The 20289-nt window shown below is 41.8% G+C and overlaps 5 protein-coding genes across 10 annotated transcripts; 3 read left to right on the forward strand and 2 right to left on the reverse strand.

Annotated features, from left to right (window-relative positions):
* Positions 1 to 438: 438 nt before the first annotated feature.
* On the forward strand, positions 439 to 13108 carry AGO1 (protein argonaute-2). Of its 5 annotated transcripts, none has more exons than XM_070284696.1 (8): positions 439 to 568; positions 1260 to 1430; positions 3845 to 4007; positions 7331 to 7405; positions 8297 to 9085; positions 9148 to 9370; positions 9436 to 11046; positions 11112 to 13108. In XM_070284696.1, the coding sequence occupies exons 3-8, from the start codon at positions 3887 to 3889 to the stop codon at positions 11248 to 11250; spliced, it is 2958 nt and encodes a 985-aa protein (XP_070140797.1). In that variant the 5' UTR covers positions 439 to 568; positions 1260 to 1430; positions 3845 to 3886; the 3' UTR covers positions 11251 to 13108. The 5 variants fall into 5 exon arrangements, with proteins under 5 accessions (XP_070140797.1, XP_070140798.1, XP_017037108.1 ...); XM_017181619.3 differs by having other exon boundaries at positions 450 to 602; XM_070284697.1 differs by lacking the exon at positions 7331 to 7405 and having other exon boundaries at positions 449 to 602.
* LOC108085123 (uncharacterized) lies at positions 3106 to 3367 on the reverse strand. The gene has a single exon (XM_017181624.2). It carries the CDS (start codon positions 3365 to 3367, stop codon positions 3185 to 3187), a length of 183 nt encoding a protein of 60 aa, XP_017037113.1. The 3' UTR covers positions 3106 to 3184.
* Positions 3374 to 4521, reverse strand: mRpL53 (mitochondrial ribosomal protein L53). 2 transcript variants are annotated; one of them, XM_017181622.3, is made up of 3 exons: positions 4280 to 4521; positions 3650 to 3777; positions 3374 to 3567 (listed from the first exon to the last, which is right to left on the reverse strand). In XM_017181622.3, exons 1-3 carry the CDS (start codon positions 4423 to 4425, stop codon positions 3374 to 3376), a joined length of 468 nt encoding a protein of 155 aa, XP_017037111.1. In that variant the 5' UTR covers positions 4426 to 4521. The 2 variants fall into 2 exon arrangements, with proteins under 2 accessions (XP_017037111.1, XP_017037112.1); XM_017181623.3 differs by lacking the exon at positions 4280 to 4521 and adding an exon at positions 4178 to 4267.
* A 1902-nt stretch (positions 13109 to 15010) lies between the features above and the next one.
* Positions 15011 to 16385, forward strand: DJ-1alpha. Its single transcript, XM_017181621.3, is given in 4 exon segments — positions 15011 to 15620; positions 15851 to 16173; positions 16233 to 16309; positions 16312 to 16385. Coding segments are annotated over 4 exon segments (636 nt in total). The 5' UTR covers positions 15011 to 15443; the 3' UTR covers positions 16371 to 16385.
* A 2104-nt stretch (positions 16386 to 18489) lies between these two features.
* On the forward strand, positions 18490 to 19252 carry LOC108085105 (uncharacterized). The gene has a single exon (XM_017181577.2). The coding sequence runs from the start codon at positions 19045 to 19047 to the stop codon at positions 19198 to 19200; it is 156 nt and encodes a 51-aa protein (XP_017037066.1). The 5' UTR covers positions 18490 to 19044; the 3' UTR covers positions 19201 to 19252.
* Positions 19253 to 20289: the final 1037 nt, after the last annotated feature.

Raw genomic sequence — 20289 nt, forward strand, 5'->3', positions numbered from 1 at the left:
GTGCTTTTCGGCGCCGCCGCTTTCCAAATCGCCAAATTTCTCACGGATACACTAAATAAATTTAACAAAATTGAAGAATTTATAGAAAGTTAAAGCTTTATTATAAATTATTATAAATATTTATTATTCTGCCATATATAAAAACAAATTATAATTTTATAAATAATTTTTTAACTATTTTTAAGGACAATTGATTCGTAAGGTAAAAGTAGGTAGATGTAAATAAACCATATAAGTCCGTAAATTGTATTAATATTTTATATTTATAATCTAAATCATAAAAATCTATCACGAATGCAATAATTGCTTCAATATAAAAATAAGACTTTTAATGATATAAGCTAGTTGCGAATTTCATAAGCTTTTCCATTTTCAGATACGCTAGATCTAGCCCGAAACAAGCCAAACGTTCAGCACTGGACATCCTATAAGTTGTGTTTGTGCAAATCGCGCGCGTTTGCAGTTTTTATAGTTGCTCTCGATTCTCAACAACACGATCTCATGCGATCTCTGACAGCGGATACGGATACCGATATCACACGAAATATATCAATATCCCAAACTCTGCGTAATTGTGCATATTATTTTCGCAATTTTTGCGTGTATGTTTTGTATCTGTGTTGTTGGTGCTTTCATTTTGCAGCAATCTCGGCGTGCGTGTGTGAGTGAGTGCTGGTGCTTTGGCTAATGTGTGTGCGTGTGTTTTTGTGGCGTCTGTATGTTTTTTCCAATGACTGCTCCGCGTTTTTGGTGGGGAAAGCTTTTTCCGTCCAAATTGTTGCCATAAAAAAAGTTAAAAGCCGCGGCAAAAACAAAATCAAAAGTAACAAGAAAAAACACGGCAGCAGCAAAACAACAACCACAATTAGCTCCTAGGAGCGAGGGAGATAGCACCTGGGACTGAGAGAGAGCGCTCTCTCACACACTCGCAACCTTTGACTTTGACTCACTCAAATACGAACCAACACAACCGCAAGGCGGCGTAGAAGCTTGCAAAAAATAAAATTAAACAAAATAAGAGCTCCACTCCGAACGGTGTGTGTGTGCGTGTTGTCAAATAACAAAATAAACAAAAAGCTCTTGGAATTCGCAAATTTTGTTGCCGTACCGCGGCGCCGACGGCGGCTGCAGCTGTGTGCGTGTCTCGTATCTGTGAGTGCGGCGATCTGGCAGCACCAACAACAACAGCACACGAAAGAAACTGCGTTTTAACCATTTCCTGCACTTATATTTCTCGCTTTTAACCATAAATCCCGCAGCTAGTGCACCCGCAACGTCTATTCGGTGAGGACGCCAGGCCCAACGTGTGTCCTTAATGAGTTCCACTCAAATAATCGGAGTTCGCAAACAAAAACGCTCGATTTGCCGCTGATAAAGCTGATAAAACTGCAAAAAGGCAACCGTAAAGTCAGCTGCAATTTTGCGATAAGGTGAGTAAACAGTAGGCGAGGGGGCTGATAAAGGGTTTCCGCCTCTGCCGGCTGCAGAAGAGGCTTCCAGAACAGCTGCAGGAGCATCCAAAATGAAAACTCAAAACACCCACACAAATGGCAATAGAAAAAGGAAAACTTAAAAGACTAAGGGAAAGGAAGGAGGAAAAACAAAACACACAAATGGCGCCTGAGCATATGCTATAAGATATTTCAAGAGCAGCGGACTCGCAGCGAGTGCAAGCGGGACAACCATACTGCCACTGTGTTTATGTTTTGGTAGAAAGGTCACATTCACATCCTTAGCTTCCAATAGAACACCGTTCCGTCTCGCCCCGCGCCCGCATTACGTCAGGCGACAAAGTTTCCGAGTGGGTGGCGAAAGTTCCGACGCGACAGAGACTCCTTCAACATGGCTGACCAGCCGGAGGGAGAGGCGGAGCAGGGGGGCAAAGCTCCTGTGGCCCGACATTGAACTTGGCAACTCCGAATTGAATTCGATTAATCACAGCCACAGGGTGCACACGAACAACTTTCACTGCATTTTTCGGCTGTGGAAAGCCAAACATCGCGCCATTTTATAAACTTTAGCTCAAAGTTTTGGGTGACGAGTGCAGGTTTCTCGCTTATTAAAAGTGTTTGCATGTGTTTATAAAATGTCCAGCTTGGGAGTGAAGAAATCTAACTCGATATCAACAGCTGTCTTGGCATTTTCAAGAAGCTTTCCTCGCCTTCTCGCCGCCTGTTGATCCTTTGACTGTCGAACTATTAGGGGTTTTTTTTTTGAGTATTATCTGGAAAGTTTTAAGATCTGTTTAATGTTTTTGTAAGGGAGTTTCCGTTTCTTTCATCTTAATTTCCTTAATTTTCAATAGTCTTCTAATTGTCCCTTAATTATCGTTTAAAAGGAAATCCCCTTAAGGAAAAATATAGAAAAATGATTTAAATATTTAACAAATACTACATAATATTTCTACAATAATAATACAAAGATCAGTGGTCTGGATGATAGATAATGAAAGCCATTACTCTTTTTCCATACTTGGGGAAATAGTCACCAGTTTGTTTCTGAAAGAATTAGGATTAAAATCTGCCACGATAGGCTGCTTAGAATCTAACTAGTTTCGTGTAGGGCACAAAATTGACCAGAAAACTTTGAAGTTAATGGTTCCATCATTACTTTTATCTCATTTAATGAGATGAAAATGTGTTTTTGTTTGATATATATTAAAACTGAATGCAAATAAGTTACAATTACAATCCTATGTACAGTGTAGGAAAAACTATTATTTGAAATGAGCATATATCCCTTTTTCAGCAATGAATATGCAATATCGATTTTTGGGTCCACCCCAAACCACGTCCGCTTTGCATGGCATCTCTGGCACATTTGCTTGACTTCCTCTGGTCCAATTATCAACGGCTCCTCCCGCCCCATTGCGATTATAAGCTTTGCCCGGCAGGCGACTCTCTCATCTGCTGATATTTGCAACAGCAGCACAGCCAGCAGCAGGAGCAGATGATTTTCCGGTTTGCCTGGGCTCAAAAACAGGTTTAAACGAAAAAAAAAACACGCTCAGGCTGACGGACTAAACTGAACCGAACCGAACCGATCGTTGGTACCCGTGCCCTTTCGCACCACAGTCGTCCCCAAAAGAGAATACAGTGCGGAGTGTTACATGTTAAAGCTTATTTATTTCCAAACGTACGTCCAAATGTGCGAAGGAGGAATTTGACAAAACAAAACGTTTGACTCAGAAGTCGACAGGCTTAATGGTGATGAACCGGGAGAGGATGAACGCCATCAGGATGGTGGCGCACACGAAACAGAAGGCAAACATGTAGAAGGTCTCCTCGGTGAAGATGTCGGAGAAGGCTGGTATATCCTGGTAGATCTGCTCGATCACCGCCAGCGTCCCTTTGTTTTTCTTCACCATGACTTCCTACTTCTTTTTGGTTACCTTCTTGCCAGCACCGGCGCCGCCTCCCAGCTTCTGTTTCTCCGCCTTGGTCAGGACCTTGTTGGTGATCTCCTCCACGGGTGCCAAGCTGGAGACGTGTCTGTTGCACAGCTGCAGGAGCTCTAATGTGTTCAAGTTGTCGCTGTTGAAGCGAATCTCCTTCACTTTGGCTTGTTCTGTGGGGGAGACGTTTAAGGATAAAGAGTTGTAGTGATTCGTAGGAATTCTCTTTTTGAAAAGAGCAACCTAATGCCTTACCTTGCGCCGAGTCGATCAACGCAAACTTAATGCAGGACGGCTGCCGATCGCACACAATGTCCGACTTGACCACGCACTTGGGATTTGTTTGGGCCACCTTCGGTGTGGAGAGCAGAAAGAGGAACTCGCTGCGGGCAATAAGAGAAAATTAAGCGATTAGATTGCGATATTGATTTTTCTTCTCCTATTTTCCAGGAGAAGTGCCGCCGCCTCAAACTGACGCCGACACCGACCAAGATGTCAACGGAGCGTGAGCTGGCTCCCGGGGGGCCAGCTCAGCTCCATCCGCACACGCTGCCGCTGACGTTCCCGGATCTCCAGATGACGTCCGCCGTGGGCATTATCGGCAAGGTGTACGGTAAGTGTGTTTTAGCCTTTATTCACGCTCATTCCGTCATCCTGCCATCCCGAAAAGGGACATTCTTTGTGTCATACATCACATCCATGCACCTTTTCGATTTTTCACCTCAGTTGTCTTTTGTTTTCGTTTTTGTTCGCCTTTCCTTTTCCTCCGTTTCTCTTACGCACTTTTGGTTCCGAGAAAATTTTCCAATTCTAAGGGGGAGGCGGTGGGCAGTGCGCATGCCCCGCTATCGATATCGGGCCAGGAAAAGCGCTTTTCCGACTCACCGTGTCGACTTGACATTTTCCGCAAACGGATCGAACTGCACGGTTATCCGCTTCACGCCCTTCAAGTTGACGCTCTTCAGCTGCTTGCCAATGGCGGAGACAATGCCGCCCGACCTGCGGAGGGCGCCGCTGAAAGGCACCGACATTTTGGGCAGGGAAAACTTTGCTTTTCGCCCGCGAAAAAAGAGGAAAACTTTTCTGCGACAGACGTAATAAACACGCTACGTAACAGCTGACGATAACGATTGCCAAGGGACGCCGGTTGCTTTCCAACACTGTCGGGTTTTCGCTACCCACCTATCAAACATCGATGTTTCGAAAACATCTATGATATCGTTGTTTCTCCACCTCTACATACAAATTATGTTAATAACTCTCTCTACATTTTAACATTCTACATGAGAATTCGACCCAAAAATAACATTCCCATACAAATTTGAGTGCGTTTAGAAAAACTTAATTCTCTTTGGATTTTTTAACAAAAGCTTAATATAATTTTGCAACAAATTGGGAACCGTTTGTTTCGATTGGATAAACTCGGGAATACACTTTGAATTGCGCGGCATGGCAGCCTTGGTGAGTTGCCAGACTTTTCCATCCGAGCGACACAAAGTACCACCTCTAAAGCGGCTCCTATGGTCGTCTCCCTCGCTCGCACGGGCGAGGGTGCTTTGCCCCCATTAAGTGGTTGGCTATATGCGTCACGCTCACACGTCGCGAGTTAAATTTTTGTGTGGACGTTGTGTGGCTGCTGTGGGAAAAGCTGAAGAAAATAGCATTTTTTGCATAATGCGCGGCGTGAAAAGCTAACAAAAGTTGTGGAAAATCAAAATTCAATAGTCTGGCCACGGTTTGTGCGTAAGAGCGGGCGGCGCGAACGTGTTTGGTGCACAAAAATCACGTCTCGAAAATCCAAGAATTCTACGTGCACACATTTTTTGGGCTGCCATATATAAAAAACGCATACAAACGCATTTTCTCGCTGTATAGCGGAGGAGCAGCAGTTTTCACACACACCGACGCAGGATCAGTCACTCTCACACGCGCAAGCAGACACACACACACAATACACACAAACAATACACTCACGAGATATGCGAGCATAAAGAAGAATTTTTTCTTAGTTGTATTACAAGAGCATTAGATACATATATACATAAGTATATAAATATACATATATACACACCCGCCTAAGTGTGTACATAAAGAAATACATATATATTAAACGAAAGCTGTGCCTACATTTGTGTTCTTTTCCAATACTAAAATAACAACAATAATACTAATATAAATACCATAAATGCAAATAAGAGAGAGATAACAAGAGAGAGACGAGATTCCCACTTGTCTGTTGCTAAATTCCAATTTATAAAGCAAACAAAAATACGCCTATGCCACGCCCACGCGCAACAACAATAATAAATAAATAAACAACAAATGCAAAAATCAACCAAACGAATAAAACTTTAAACTACTTTAAAGTGTGATAAGCAAAAAGGCTGAAATCAAAACAAAACAAAAACTAAATAATTAGTAGAAAACCAAAAGCATCAACAACAGCAACAAGAAAAAACAACAACCACAAAGAAAACAAACAAATCAAACAATCAATTACATTTTACACCAAAACACGAAGAAACATCAAACAAACAACCTTTTTATACATTAATTATTTTTCTTAAAACAAAACCTTAAAACTTAGTGCAAAAACATGTATCCAGTCGGACAACGTAAGTTGGATAGCGAGCAAAGCGAGCTAAAAACACACGAAAGACAATGCAAGAGAGTCAAAGAAAAGAAAGAAAAACCGCTGCTGCCACAAGTCTCCAAGAAACCCCCGCCTCCCCGCCCACAAATCAAGTTTTTGATGTTCTACTTGCAAAGGTGTATGTGTGGCAACTCCAATTGCACACACATGCAGTCAGTTACAAACACACCTATGTCCATACGTCACAGACACGTGCGTGGAGAGTTGAAAATGCGCAAAAAATTGGGTCAACGACCGTCGCGTCGCAATAGTTTCCCCCTTTCATTACCTTTCTGCTCTGGGGGTTGATTTTGGGGCTTTTACAACGATCCATTCAGATTTTCCGTCTCGGGCTTCTCTAGTTTCCATGTTCCACATGTGCGATTCAAGAGCAGACATCGTCTAATTGCGTCGCAATTTGCAGCTTATTGTGCGTATTTCTTTTCAATATTTACAGAGTCTAAGAGGGGTGGAAAGAGGAAAAATTGTAAATATGAGGGTTGGAAATGTAGCCTTTAAGATCTAAGGAATATTCGAAATATTATGACCTATTTATGAGTGTTGAAAACCTTTTATTTCAAACAAGTTTTGAACTATCTTAGTTTCTATTGAGATATGACTCGATAGTCGTTTTCCTGTTTATAAAAACTTAAATATGATATACTAAGTCCTTATAGAAAAGATAATTGAATAGACTTCTGCTAAATAAATTCTTTAATTGGATAAGAGCCAGATTTTAGTAGCAATACAACAAGTGGCGCTTAGTACTTGATACAACATCAAAGTGGTCCCTCCTCCTCCAAATAGGGTTAGGATCCAAGGGTTGAATGGTGCTATAACTGAGAACTATTAACAAAATGGTGGCTAACCCGATACCCTGGTATACCTATACAATACAAACACCCAAACCCAGCCCCAATACCCCACACGAGCACACATTGATTCCACTGACCAAATGGGGATGGACTTGTGGCAGCAGGGAACATACAGCAAAACACACACCTGTAACCAAAATATTTATATAAATATATTTATTGATGACGATGATGAAAGAAAACTGTAACTAAAATATTATTAACGCACCTTTATTTCGTTTTCTTTTCGTTTGTTACAATACCGCCTCTCGTTCTTCGGTTCCCTCATCATTTCATCACCCACCACCACCTCTGACATTATTGATTTCGATTCTCCATCATCGAACGAAACAACCATCGATTGGCCATTACCCTCTTGATTTGAATTCCTCTGCATTTTCATTTCATTGATTTACCTTGCGTTTATTTGATTACATTTTCTTTTTATAGAGTCACAGTGGACCCCCTCGCCCACTCGGCCTCAGAGTCCCTCTCAGGCGCAGACTAGCTTCGACACGCTCACATGTAAATTTCTCTCCAAACCAAAAATGATCTACTAAAACTACTAAGAACCTTATGAAATTGATTTGAATTTGATTCGAAAAAGCTACGAAACTGTTTGTTTGTGTTTATGTTCTTTAGTTTGATGTTATCCTAACAAAAGCTCTCCTCCACTTACTAACAAATCCTTTGAAAAATTGAACACAAACTACTAACCCTTTTGCCGTAATAATTACTAACAAATATCTACAAATAATTTTTAGTTTCATGTAAATGTTTGTTTCGTACCATGCAAAGTGCACTTTGAAGTATTAACTCTTACACTTAAATTAATGACACCTTAAAACTATGTTTGAACTTTGAGTATGAATTATATTTTGTGTTTTTTTTTTCAGCTCGTTGCATGCCTTTTTTGTAGCTAATTAAATGGGAGTTTTTCTGTGTTTAGGGATAATCTCATGGGAAATAGGAGGAGTTATGCCAGAAATAAGTCTTGTAATTCCAAATTGCAATTCAGTTTCTTATAATTCAGCTAACTTATACCAGAATGCGCCTTTTGAAGGTTAATCTTCTACAAAATGTCTAAAAGTTGACAGAAATATGTGAATATATATAATAGATATTTACTAGAAAATCCAATTTAAAATTATAAGATTAAACCTTACATATAGATAATAACCTGGGGTTTTTAAAGTATAAAGTATAACAGGAATATGCCTCAAGGGACAATTCAAATACTAAACAAAAAAGTTAATTCATGAGATTTATCTAAGCATGTAAAAACTTTTCCCAACACTTAATGTTAGATTAGTTTATTTTTTTTATTTTACTTTATTGTCGTTACCTTTTTTGATCCTATTTAAAATTCTGCTGGGGATGTCGATGAAACTAACTGTTGAATCTGACTGATTGCAGCACCACCAACGCCCGGCTCGTCGGTAAATCCCACCGCTGTCACCAGTCCAAGTGCTCAGAATGTGGCAGCTGGAGGAGCCACTGTGGCCGGTGCTGCAGCAGCTGCCGCTCAGGTGGCCTCCGCCTTGGGCGCCACCACCACCGGCAGCGTGACGGCAGCCATTGCCACCGCCACGCCAGCTGCTCAGCCGGATATGCCCGTCTTCACGTGCCCACGTCGTCCGAATCTGGGTCGCGAGGGTCGACCGATTGTGCTGCGCGCCAATCACTTCCAGGTGACGATGCCCCGCGGCTATGTGCATCATTACGACATCAACATCCAGCCGGACAAATGTCCGCGTAAAGTTAACCGTGAGATTATCGAGACCATGGTGCATGCCTACAGCAAGATATTCGGCGTGCTCAAGCCCGTGTTCGATGGTCGCAACAATCTGTACACCCGCGATCCCCTGCCCATTGGCAACGAACGGCTAGAGCTAGAAGTGACACTGCCCGGCGAGGGCAAGGATCGCATATTCCGCGTGACGATCAAGTGGCAGGCGCAGGTCTCGCTCTTCAATCTGGAAGAGGCTCTCGAAGGCCGCACCCGGCAGATACCGTACGATGCCATTTTGGCATTGGACGTGGTCATGCGTCATCTGCCCAGCATGACGTACACTCCGGTGGGACGGAGCTTCTTCAGCTCCCCAGATGGTTACTACCATCCCCTGGGCGGTGGACGTGAGGTGTGGTTCGGTTTCCATCAGAGCGTGAGGCCCTCGCAGTGGAAGATGATGCTCAATATTGATGGTGAGTTTTCAAGCCGCCTCCAAATTGTAGGTTTCTCTTACTAAAGCTTCGATCTCTTTCAGTTTCGGCCACCGCTTTCTACAAGGCGCAACCCGTCATTGATTTTATGTGCGAGGTGTTGGACATACGCGATATCAACGAGCAACGCAAGCCGCTCACTGATTCGCAGCGCGTCAAGTTCACCAAGGAGATCAAGGGCCTCAAGATCGAGATTACGCACTGCGGCCAAATGCGTCGCAAGTATCGCGTGTGCAATGTCACCCGTCGTCCCGCCCAGATGCAATCGTAAGAATCTTTTAGCTGTAATAAAATCTGATACTCCTGCTAACTCTCCTCCTCTACCCTTGCAGCTTCCCACTGCAGCTGGAGAACGGCCAGACCGTGGAGTGCACCGTCGCCAAGTATTTCCTGGACAAGTACCGCATGAAGCTGCGCTATCCGCACTTGCCCTGCTTGCAGGTTGGCCAGGAGCACAAGCACACTTACCTGCCCCTGGAGGTGTGCAACATTGTGGCTGGGCAGCGATGCATCAAGAAGCTGACCGATATGCAGACCTCGACCATGATCAAGGCCACCGCTCGCTCGGCTCCGGATCGTGAGCGCGAAATCAACAACCTGGTCAAGCGGGCCGACTTCAACAACGACTCCTATGTGCAGGAGTTCGGCCTGACCATCTCCAATTCAATGATGGAAGTGCGCGGCCGGGTGTTGCCGCCACCCAAGCTTCAGTATGGGGGACGTGTGTCCACCGGCATCACCGGCCAGCAGTTGTTCCCGCCGCAGAACAAGGTGAGCCTGGCCTCGCCCAATCAGGGTGTCTGGGATATGCGTGGCAAGCAGTTCTTCACCGGCGTAGAGATCCGTATTTGGGCTATCGCCTGCTTCGCCCCACAGCGTACGGTGCGCGAGGATGCGCTGCGCAACTTTACCCAGCAGCTGCAGAAGATCTCAAACGATGCCGGCATGCCGATCATTGGACAGCCTTGCTTCTGCAAGTACGCCACCGGGCCGGATCAGGTGGAGCCGATGTTCCGTTACCTAAAGATCACCTTCCCTGGACTGCAGCTCGTTGTGGTAGTGCTGCCCGGCAAGACGCCGGTGTATGCTGAAGTGAAGCGCGTCGGAGACACCGTTCTTGGCATGGCCACACAATGCGTGCAGGCGAAGAACGTGAACAAGACATCGCCGCAGACGCTGTCCAATCTGTGTCTCAAGATCAACGTCAAGTTGGGCGGTATCAACTCGATCCTGGTGCCCTCCATCCGGCCCAAGGTCTTCAACGAGCCCGTCATCTTCCTGGGCGCCGATGTGACCCATCCGCCAGCTGGCGACAATAAGAAACCATCGATTGCTGCCGTCGTTGGCTCTATGGATGCACATCCGTCGCGCTATGCTGCCACCGTGCGGGTGCAGCAGCATCGCCAGGAGATCATCCAGGAGCTGAGCAGCATGGTGCGTGAGCTGCTGATCATGTTCTACAAATCGACGGGCGGCTACAAGCCCCACCGCATCATCCTGTATCGCGACGGCGTCTCCGAGGGTCAGTTCCCGCATGTCCTGCAGCACGAACTGACGGCCATTAGGGAGGCGTGCATCAAGCTGGAGCCGGAGTACCGGCCGGGCATTACGTTCATCGTGGTGCAAAAGCGACATCACACACGTCTCTTCTGCGCCGAGAAGAAGGAGCAGAGCGGCAAGTCGGGCAACATACCCGCTGGCACCACCGTCGACGTGGGCATCACACATCCCACCGAATTCGATTTCTATCTGTGCAGCCACCAGGGCATCCAGGGCACCAGTCGCCCCTCGCATTATCACGTCCTCTGGGATGACAATCACTTCGACTCGGACGAGCTGCAGTGCCTGACGTACCAGCTCTGTCACACGTATGTTCGCTGCACCCGTTCCGTCAGCATACCGGCGCCAGCCTACTACGCCCATCTGGTGGCCTTCCGGGCCAGGTAAGTCTTTTGCGTTGCCTTGCTGTGCATTGAACGTTTGATTTATGCGAGTGCTTCCCTTGCAGATACCATTTGGTGGAGAAGGAGCACGACTCGGGCGAGGGATCGCACCAGAGCGGCTGCTCCGAGGATCGTACGCCTGGCGCCATGGCCAGGGCCATCACAGTGCATGCGGACACCAAGAAGGTCATGTACTTTGCCTAAAAAGTATATCGGACACCGAACACCAAGCAAGCAACCAAGCAACCACCCCACACCGAACACCAAAAAGCTAAAGAGAATACAAAATCAGTTTCGAAATTCGATTCGAATAAGCCAACTCCTCCCCCAATCCTCAGTCCTCCTCCGACCACAGCGAGCGAATGAAAGCCAAGCATAGAATTGTAAAAATAAGTTTAAAAGTTATATATATATTTTAGGTTGAGCGATAGCGCGAGGATCTTGCATGCAATTAGTTATTTAGTAAGCTGAAAGATAGCCCACAAAGACACAAAAGCCAAGCCCACTCATATGCATCCACACAAAGAGCAGCAAGTGAGAAATGTTAGGTATATAGGGAATCGAATGTTAAGCACAAGTTTGCGCAACTGAAGAATGAACTAAACGAAAGCAAAAGTAAAATGTGAACAAAAAATTCTCAAAAAACAAAAGAAGCGTAGCAAACCAATAATAAAAGCAAATAGAAATCAACTAAAAGGGAACAAAAGCGAACGTCGACAGCAACAACCAACCAACCAATAAAAACACGAAAGGAAAGGGAAAGCAGAGAGAAGCAAAGCAAAGAGCGGCGGCAAACACAAAAAGAGAAGAGGAGATAACTTTTTCTAATAGGATTATTACGATTAAATTGTACAATATATTTTTACACGATACGAAATTGAAGACATAAAGGAGCTAAGATGAGATGAATGAATGCATACAACCAAAGGTTTTTTAGTATACAAAAAATGAATAAGTTGCTGATTGACTCGAACCACAACACAAAGCACACACAACACACAACATCAACTCGGATTCTCTGGACTGTGAACGAAGACCACCACCAAAATAATTAACAAGAAACAAGAACCACTAGCAGCGGCATTGAAACCAAGCAAGCGAGAGCAACTTAGCATGTACTAAAAGAATGGAAAATACTTCAATAACTAGGAGCGCAGATTAAAAAACCGAGCAAAAAGAACATTTAATAGTTTGTAAGAGTTGGGAGAACGCCAGCGCAGATCAGATAATAGATGATGAGTAACGAGAACTGCAAATTCAACAAGGGACAGACATCATTTTTGGTCAAAACAATAGGCTATATACTATAAATTAGAGCGGATAATATATATATATAACCAAACTAAGTTAAAGTTTTTAACCGATGCGACATAATGGGAAATACTTAAAAATTCGAAAGTGCAAATAAAACACGGTAGAAGTGCAGATATTTTTATGTTAGTCTTTAGTCGAGCCTCCACACACACATATAAACACAATCTGAACCTCTTTTCCCCTCCCTGCAAGGCATATCACTCAATGTCCTCTTATTTATGTACCTCCTAACGATATTTAGTTTGTACTTTATAAATATTTTTTAAAAAAGCGCTAAACAAGCAGGCCTGCTTCTTCACTGTAAACTCTGTATTAATTATTAACTTTAGAGCCAAGTGGTGTACGGGTAATATAATAATAATCTAAACAGGCTAGAGAGCGAGAGCGACGATGGCAACTACATTTCAATATTTTACAAAGTAGTCTTTAGTTTTCTTTGCCAATTCAATCAATCAACAAAACAAGCAACCAACAAAAGCAACCATAAACAAATATCATGATGTATGAGAGAAACGTATGCTTAATAATTGTACTATATCGAGGACACAGACACAGTTCAAGTTAACATTATGATGAGTTGTTATATTTATTCGGTGCGGTGCAGCGGCGCACCGCAGCCTTATTTATACTTGTGTACAATCCTTTACAGATCCTTTTAATTTTAGATTTAGTTTGCGAGCATGTATGTTTTGGCCATCAATCGTACATTTGTGACAGAGCATTATAAAATACATAATATTTAAATCAATATATGCTTATTATATTTAATCCTCTATTGCACTTACAAATTAGTTGGTAATATCTGAACAAGAAATGAGAAATACAGATAGAAAGGAGGGGAGGGGGATGTTGGCAGCCCGAGTTCAGGCCAGGCTGCACCACCATCTCTCAATCAATCAATCAATCAATCAATTTATGTGTGTGGGTCGTCCGTATTTGTTGGTTTCTTCAATTGTAATTATTAATTTTCCAATTTGTTTGTTTGTTACTAACAACGTTTCAACACAAGGGATTAAAACTTAAAATTAAACTTATTTCTTAATGACTTACTTAAACGCAAGCCCAAGCAAATGCAAAACAACAAACATCAACCAATATTAGTTAGTAAGCAAAGACGATAGAAAACGAATCAATGCAAGTAATGAGTTCGATGTCGAACGGATCAATCCAAACCATGTAACGATGATTATTCAATAAGTTTAAGCTGAAAATGTGTGCCGACAATGAATGCATCTCGTAGTTGTTAAAAATGAGCGAAAATATTCACCAATAATAATTTACTTTACCAGCAGAAGCACACAACATGTAAATGTGTGTGAGAAAAGTCCAAAAGCTTTAACTACTCGCAAGGAAGAAACGTAAACTGAAAGTTGACGCGGGAAAATCCCCAAAAATCGAAAAAGGCCAACAACAAGCTAATGCTACTTGCCCCACGTTCCCACCCAGAACAATGGGCTGTACGAGTAGTCCCTACTATATACTAGATAACTCCGATTTTCCCCCTACTGACACACGCAACAATTTCAATGGTTTCTTCAGTGTCGTGCAGCTAAACGAAGAATAGGTGAGAGGAGACGAAGGAGAAGGTTGGAGACCGCCGGAAAGCCTTATGTGTATATCATTTCCAACCTTCGTATATGTTCTGCTCAGAGTCGAGGCCCCTAAGATAAAGACAACAACAACAAAATAACGAAAGCCGGGAACTTGTATCTTTTATCTGTCAAAATTCAATTGAGCTTTAAACTAAAGATATAAAAATAAATACAAAAACAACATATAAAAAAAAGAGAGAGACAGTAAGGGATAGAATTCGGATCGCATTGTTTCTACATATATTACTTATAAATGTGCCGTTTATAGATGTCTACAATTATATACAACAAATATATAGATTATACATAGATATATGATATATAATCAGAACGAAATCAACGCTAGAACAGCAATTTGCACAACTCTTCCTAAAGGAAATAAAAATAAATACAAATCTAACGATTAAAATTATATATGCCACAATTACCGAGATTTCAAAACAAGTGACAAGGACTAACTCCAAGCAATTATAAACGTTATATTATGATATGTGTGTGTGTACTCTATACTCTTCCAATTAAAGCCCCCGCCCCCCATTGAAAGCCCCCCAACCGCAACACACACACACTCACTGTCCTCCTCCACTCTTGACGTAGTGTTCCAAATACGAAGCAGATTAACGATAACCCTTAGCTGAAATTCGACTAGTAAAATCTAAACGATTGTAGGACGATAACGAGAGAAGAGGTAGAAGAGAGGAGAGATCATCATCTGGTACATCCCTTACTTTAGAAATCAACCAAAATGCCGGGTAATTAATCAATAAAATACATAATATTAGTGCTAATATATAAGCTGAGTAAGCAAGATACATCAACATACGGATAAATCTAAATCTAAAGATAAATGAGCAACGTGAGCAACGTAAAATATGGGAAACTTGTAACTTTGGTGATCTTTTTAAATGTTATTAGTAAAACAAAACACAAAAAACACAAAAAACAAAAAATCAAGTTTAAAGACGAATACAAATCAAACCAGTTTTAAATGTGACTTAAATTACGACGTAATCGACATTTTTTCCACACACCAAACATATTATATGTAACTCGAGGTCGATCGGAGTTTATCACATTTTGCAATTCAAAGGAAATCGATGATCTTTTCGATAGAATTCTGTCAAGCTGTCTAACAATTAGTTCTAAGCGCTTCAATACAAATACCATTAAAAACCAACAAATAACAAACTCAATTAAGTTAATGAGAAAACACAATTATATTTAACAAAATGTATATGTTTTATACAAATTACAATTATTTTTATCAAGTTTTTGCGGCTTTTATTCAATCCGAGTTTTGAGTTTTTAAATATTGGCAAAAAGCTGAACAAGAAAACCGAGCCCTTACAAAATATTAAAAAAAAAAATCAACAAAAAAATAAATGATTTCAGTTGGCGTTTAAAAATAAGTGAACACCATATACAATTCATTTTTGTTCAATAAAATTATATATTTAACTAAACACTGTGACAACTGCCTTTTGACTTGAAATGCTGAGTGCTTTTCGGAGATCCTGGCCACGCCTTGGTCCTGCCCTGCTGCAGGCACATTCTCTGGTCAGGCGGGCCAAGAGCAGCCAGGAGGCAAAGAGTGCTCTTATCATACTGGCACCAGGAGCTGAGGAAATTGAGTTCACCATATCAGCCGATGTCCTGCGCCGAGCCAAAGTGAGTAGAAGTACTTCGATTGCGATTGAAAGAGATGGTAAATTGGTGATTCTTTCGTAATTTCTCCTGACAGAAATACAGAATTTAATAAGGAAGTATATAGGAAGGTATATACATATCCGATCCCTATTTCCGGAATCCCCATGAATTATATTAATAAAAAAATAGAAATAGCTGGAATAAGGACATACAACAATTATTATATTTTATTTATTTATTTTATTATTTAGATTAATGTCACCGTGGCTGGCTTGTCTGACTCTGAGCCGGTCAAGTGCTCCCGGGGTGTGGTTTTAGTGCCAGACACTTCCCTGGAGCAGGCGGTGGCCCAGGGAAGCTACGATGCGGTGGTCTTGCCTGGCGGTTTGGCCGGCAACAAGGCGTTGATGAACTCCAAGGCCGTTGGTGACTTGTTACACTGTCAGGAATCGAAGGGGGGTTTGATTGCAGCCATCTGCGCTGCGCCCACGACTCTGGGCAAGCATGGCATAGCACTGGGCAAATCCCTCACATCGCACCCGGACATGAAGCCCCAATTGGAGGACAAGTACTGGTAGGTGTCTTATAGATTTAGAGTTTTAGCTTATATTCCATTTATTTTATTTTCCTAAGCTATGTTGATGATAAGATTGTGGTTCAGGATGGTAATATAATCACGAGTCGTGGTCCTGGCACTACCTTTGATTTTGCATTGGAATTGAAGTGGCTCAGAAGGTGGCCAAAGAAATGCTTTTTACGTTTAAATCTTAACTGAAATGCAATTTTATTTATTTCAAAATTTAATAATTAAAATTTTATTTTTATTATCCTCAACAAGAAAGAAAGCTAACTTTGGCCAGCCAAAGTTTGCAGGTAACAATTAAAATATATCATAACTAAGCCAAAAATGCATTAATTTCGATTCGGAAAGCAGTTTTGTGTTAGTTTTTATTAATTAAAAAAAACTGCATACCAAATTTAAAATTTTAAGAAATCAAAATTTTTGGTCATTTTTGCAAATTTTAATGATGTAACCCCTTATAAAATTTTGCAAAAATGGCAAAAAAAAAAACGATTTCTTCCTGACATATCTAGAAAGATTCCCCTGTTGATGCTGATCAAGAATATATATGGTTTATGGGGTCGGAAATGATTCCTTGACTTAGAAAAATATTATTTTGTATTATGAAATCGGATTTTTTATATTAAAAAAAACTTCTTGATTTTTTTTTAAATTAAAAATATCATAACTCGGCCAAAAGAGCATTAATTTTAAATCGGAAAACTGTTCTGCGCTAGATTTTCTACAGTTAATAAATCTGCATACTTCATTTAAAAATTTTGAAAATTCAATTTTTTATCAAAATCAAAAATTTTAATGATGTAACCCCTTATCAAATTTCGCAAAAATGGCCAAAAAATCGATTTCTTCCTGACATATCTAGAAAGATTCCCCTGTTGATGCTGATCAAGAATATATAGAATAGGGTCGGAAACGTCTCCTTCACTGCGTTGCAAACTTCTGACTGAAATTATAAATCCCTGCAAGGGTATAAAAATAAATATATACTTTTCAGAGATAAATTTAACCTAAAATTAAAAAAAAAAAAAAAACAAAATAGAATTTGAAAGGACACATTTTCAAAAAATTCACAGAGCGCCAAATTAAGTAAGAGCCACTAGGTGAACTCTTCTGGCACACGCATTTTTAAACTAAGAGTATTGCTGCTTGCTTTGCACTTTCAACCAGTCACTAGCACTTCAAAAAAGTTCCGATAGATGGCTAGAAATTGAGTGGAGTTGCCATATGTCTACGATAAAGCTCTGTTAATTAAATTGGTAACGGAAAAACCATTTTGGGGAAAAGAAAAATAATGATAAATAGTTGAAGGCTTGATTAAAGCCGTAGTAGATAGTAGCAAAATAGGAATTTTTCTGGGAAGAATCAAAAGTATCTAAAAAACTATGCTCGGTAGAAAAATCTTCGTAATCTATAATTTAGCATCAACGTTTTTGCAGCATTCATTTCAATTTAATTTAAATATTATTTTGATTTAAAGGCTTTTGGCAGGATATTTCCAATTTTAAAAAATCGTTTAGCTTTCACCCTTTCTCAAGCTGACCAATCACTGTGGACATCTCTACTATAACTATGGATATACACACGCTAAGTATTTGTAATACAAACATTATAATTAAGTGTCCCTGAACTTTCCTTTCAAAGTTGAGCTCCCCAGGTTTCCGGGAAAACTTCCTCCATCCATAATGAATCTGTGAACTCGACAACATGGCCGGAATTTGCATAATTTGGATGCAACCGAGCTGTCGCTTGGCATTAGCATTAGCATTACTGGTGACTGTTTTGGGCTTAATTGTTGCCACATTTAGAGTTTCTCCTGCTGCGAAGTAACAAAAGGAGCAGCGCCCACGGATCCAGCAAGTACAGCTTGTTTATGGCGATGCATTATTCATGAGAGTCTGCGTCGCGTGGCCAGCGCAAAAAATATGCTCGCACGGCAAGGCACTGTTGTTTGTCTGCAGGGGGATTGTGTGGAGGATTGCTCCTCTTAACATGACGCACTTGTCAAGTGCAGAGTAATGTTTATAAAGTTGAGGTTTAATTCAGCGCTATTTACATCTTTGCATGCAAATTGGTGCTGGAAAAGTCACCAATGCGCCATTGTATCCTTTCGTTTTCACATCCGCCCGCCCGCCGATAATTGCCACAAGGACGAACTCCCAAGCTATACAAATGAAGGGCTACAGGCTCTCTTGGCAGGGTTTCCTCGGAGGCTATAAGCCCCCCTTGTTGTTTTCGTTTCAGAAATAACTTACAATGAAATTCAACAGGCTCACGTCCAAGTCGACAAATTATTCCTCATTGTCCTGCCGAGCTCGCCCCCACTTAAAGCCCATCATTTGCATTTCAATACATAATGTGGGAGGACCTGCTATTTAATATGCACTGTGGACACATTCAAGTGGAAGAACCGCTTCCCAATTAACAGTCAAATGAGATTTATTTGATACCCGGCACAGTCATACATCAACGAATTCAATTTGGAGCCACAAAGTTAATCGGCAATGTGAAATGACAGATCAAATTTTGCAGCCTAATTTGCATTAGGCAGGCCCTCCCACGCACCACACAGAAGGTTGAAAGTAATTTCATTTCCATTGCAAAATGTGCCAAATGCGTGTGGAAATTACGTTTCATGTGCTGCTGGCCGGGCTTTAAGGTCGCGCTGGCCATGGGCCTTAGTTAGCTGTGGGCTGGCCAAATGTTTACCCCGATGCGGGTCAAAGACAGCCAAGCCAGGCCAGGCCTGTCCAGGGCAGCCTGGTTGTCTGGTTGCATCTGAACAAACAGAATCGGACCGATTCGCGGGCCTATAAATACGCACTCAACGATCATTGGGAAAGCTTCTATTAGCTACTCTCAACCATGGATATCTCCGTGCTGTGGCTCTACCTGCTGCTGGTGTCCGTCCTGCTCGTGTGCCAGGCTTCTACGGCCGAGTCGACACTCCTATTTTGGGCTTGCGTTTACCGGCTGGAAATCTGCCCCTTCAAGACCACCACTGTAGCTACTGGCGGCTGATTTGAGTAATTTTTGTGTACAAGCCGACCGATTTATAAATAAATAAAGAACCCTTCCGAAAGCCACTTAATTGACATTCAGGCGGGGTCCGGGGGTACAATGAGATATGTCGTCAGCTGAAGGAGAAGAGCCACCCACTGCCTCCTGTGCTTTCCGCTTGGCCTGCTGCCCAAGTAAGCGCCGAAGTTTGCGGCAAGTGCAAAGTTTGTCATTAGTTACTTGCACTAATTAAGTGCAAAGCTCGCTCAACGGCGGCTTTCACTTTCGCCCCCTGTCAGCACGTGTCCAGGTTGCGTAATTTCAGACTCAAAGCAGCTCTGTCGGACGGAAATGAGGACAGGATTCGGACACATTAATGGATTTGGCCAGCCGCACAATGAACACAAATTGTTAAAACCCCCCGAAAATGCCCTGTCCTAGGTATCATATTGGGTTACCCAACCATTAAACAATGTCCAGCCTCGGGACTCCAACCCCTTGAGACCCCACGCAGTGACTTTATGGAAATTAAATAGTCAACTTTCTGGGTTAGAAATTGTCTTAAATTATTTCCGCTTTGCTGGTTTTGCTGTTGCTTAATGTCATGACATTTAAAATACGATTGAAAAGGATTCAGATTGTTACTTAATCTATTGCGAAAGCTGTGCTGATATCCTGGACTATTTATTGTCAGGATTTTAATCTTTTTTATAAGTATAAATAGTTTTTATTACATTTAAAGACAATCCCTGATTGGTGTTTGTAAAAACTGCCTGAAGCTCCTCCATTGAATCCCGGAATTTATTTAACATGGGTTGATTGTCCACCCAAAGGGAATTCCCCTGAATATGTGTGGGAGTCAGCGAGACGAATTTTTATAGCCAGTTTTATCCAATCAACCATCCGTCCTTGCGGTGTCATGTTATTTGCATGTCGGTTCCAAAATTAACATTTCGTCAGCAATTGCCTCAAAAATGTGTGCGATTTCCAAGCGAGTCAAACGAATCCTCACCCGCATTCCTTATACCCGGTCCCCGGGAAGAGATTCATCATGGCAAATGAAAATTAAATTGAAAATATATTTATATATATATACGTTTTATATATATG

Source organism: Drosophila kikkawai, chromosome 2R (genome assembly GCF_030179895.1).
Source record: "Drosophila kikkawai strain 14028-0561.14 chromosome 2R, DkikHiC1v2, whole genome shotgun sequence".
NCBI classification, from domain to species: Eukaryota; Metazoa; Arthropoda; class Insecta; order Diptera; family Drosophilidae; genus Drosophila; species Drosophila kikkawai.

Bases quoted from the DNA above. Each gene is read 5' to 3' on its own strand.
- mRpL53 (XM_017181622.3), bottom strand. From the start codon at position 4,425: ATGTCGGTGCCTTTCAGCGGCGCCCTCCGCAGGTCGGGCGGCATTGTC. The intron at 3,778-4,279 runs GTGAGTCGGAAA...TATTGCCCGCAG, and splicing joins GAAAATGTCAAGTCGACACG to CGAGTTCCTCTTTCTGCTCT. The intron at 3,568-3,649 runs GTAAGGCATTAG...TCTCCCCCACAG, and splicing joins GTTGATCGACTCGGCGCAAG to AACAAGCCAAAGTGAAGGAG.
- AGO1 (XM_070284696.1), top strand. From the start codon at position 3,887: ATGTCAACGGAGCGTGAGCTGGCTCCCGGGGGGCCAGCTCAGCTCCAT. The intron at 4,008-7,330 runs GTAAGTGTGTTT...TTCTTTTTATAG, and splicing joins CATTATCGGCAAGGTGTACG to AGTCACAGTGGACCCCCTCG. The intron at 11,047-11,111 runs GTAAGTCTTTTG...CTTCCCTTGCAG, and splicing joins CTGGTGGCCTTCCGGGCCAG to ATACCATTTGGTGGAGAAGG.
- LOC108085105 (XM_017181577.2), top strand. From the start codon at position 19,045: ATGGATATCTCCGTGCTGTGGCTCTACCTGCTGCTGGTGTCCGTCCTG.
- LOC108085123 (XM_017181624.2), bottom strand. From the start codon at position 3,367: ATGGTGAAGAAAAACAAAGGGACGCTGGCGGTGATCGAGCAGATCTAC.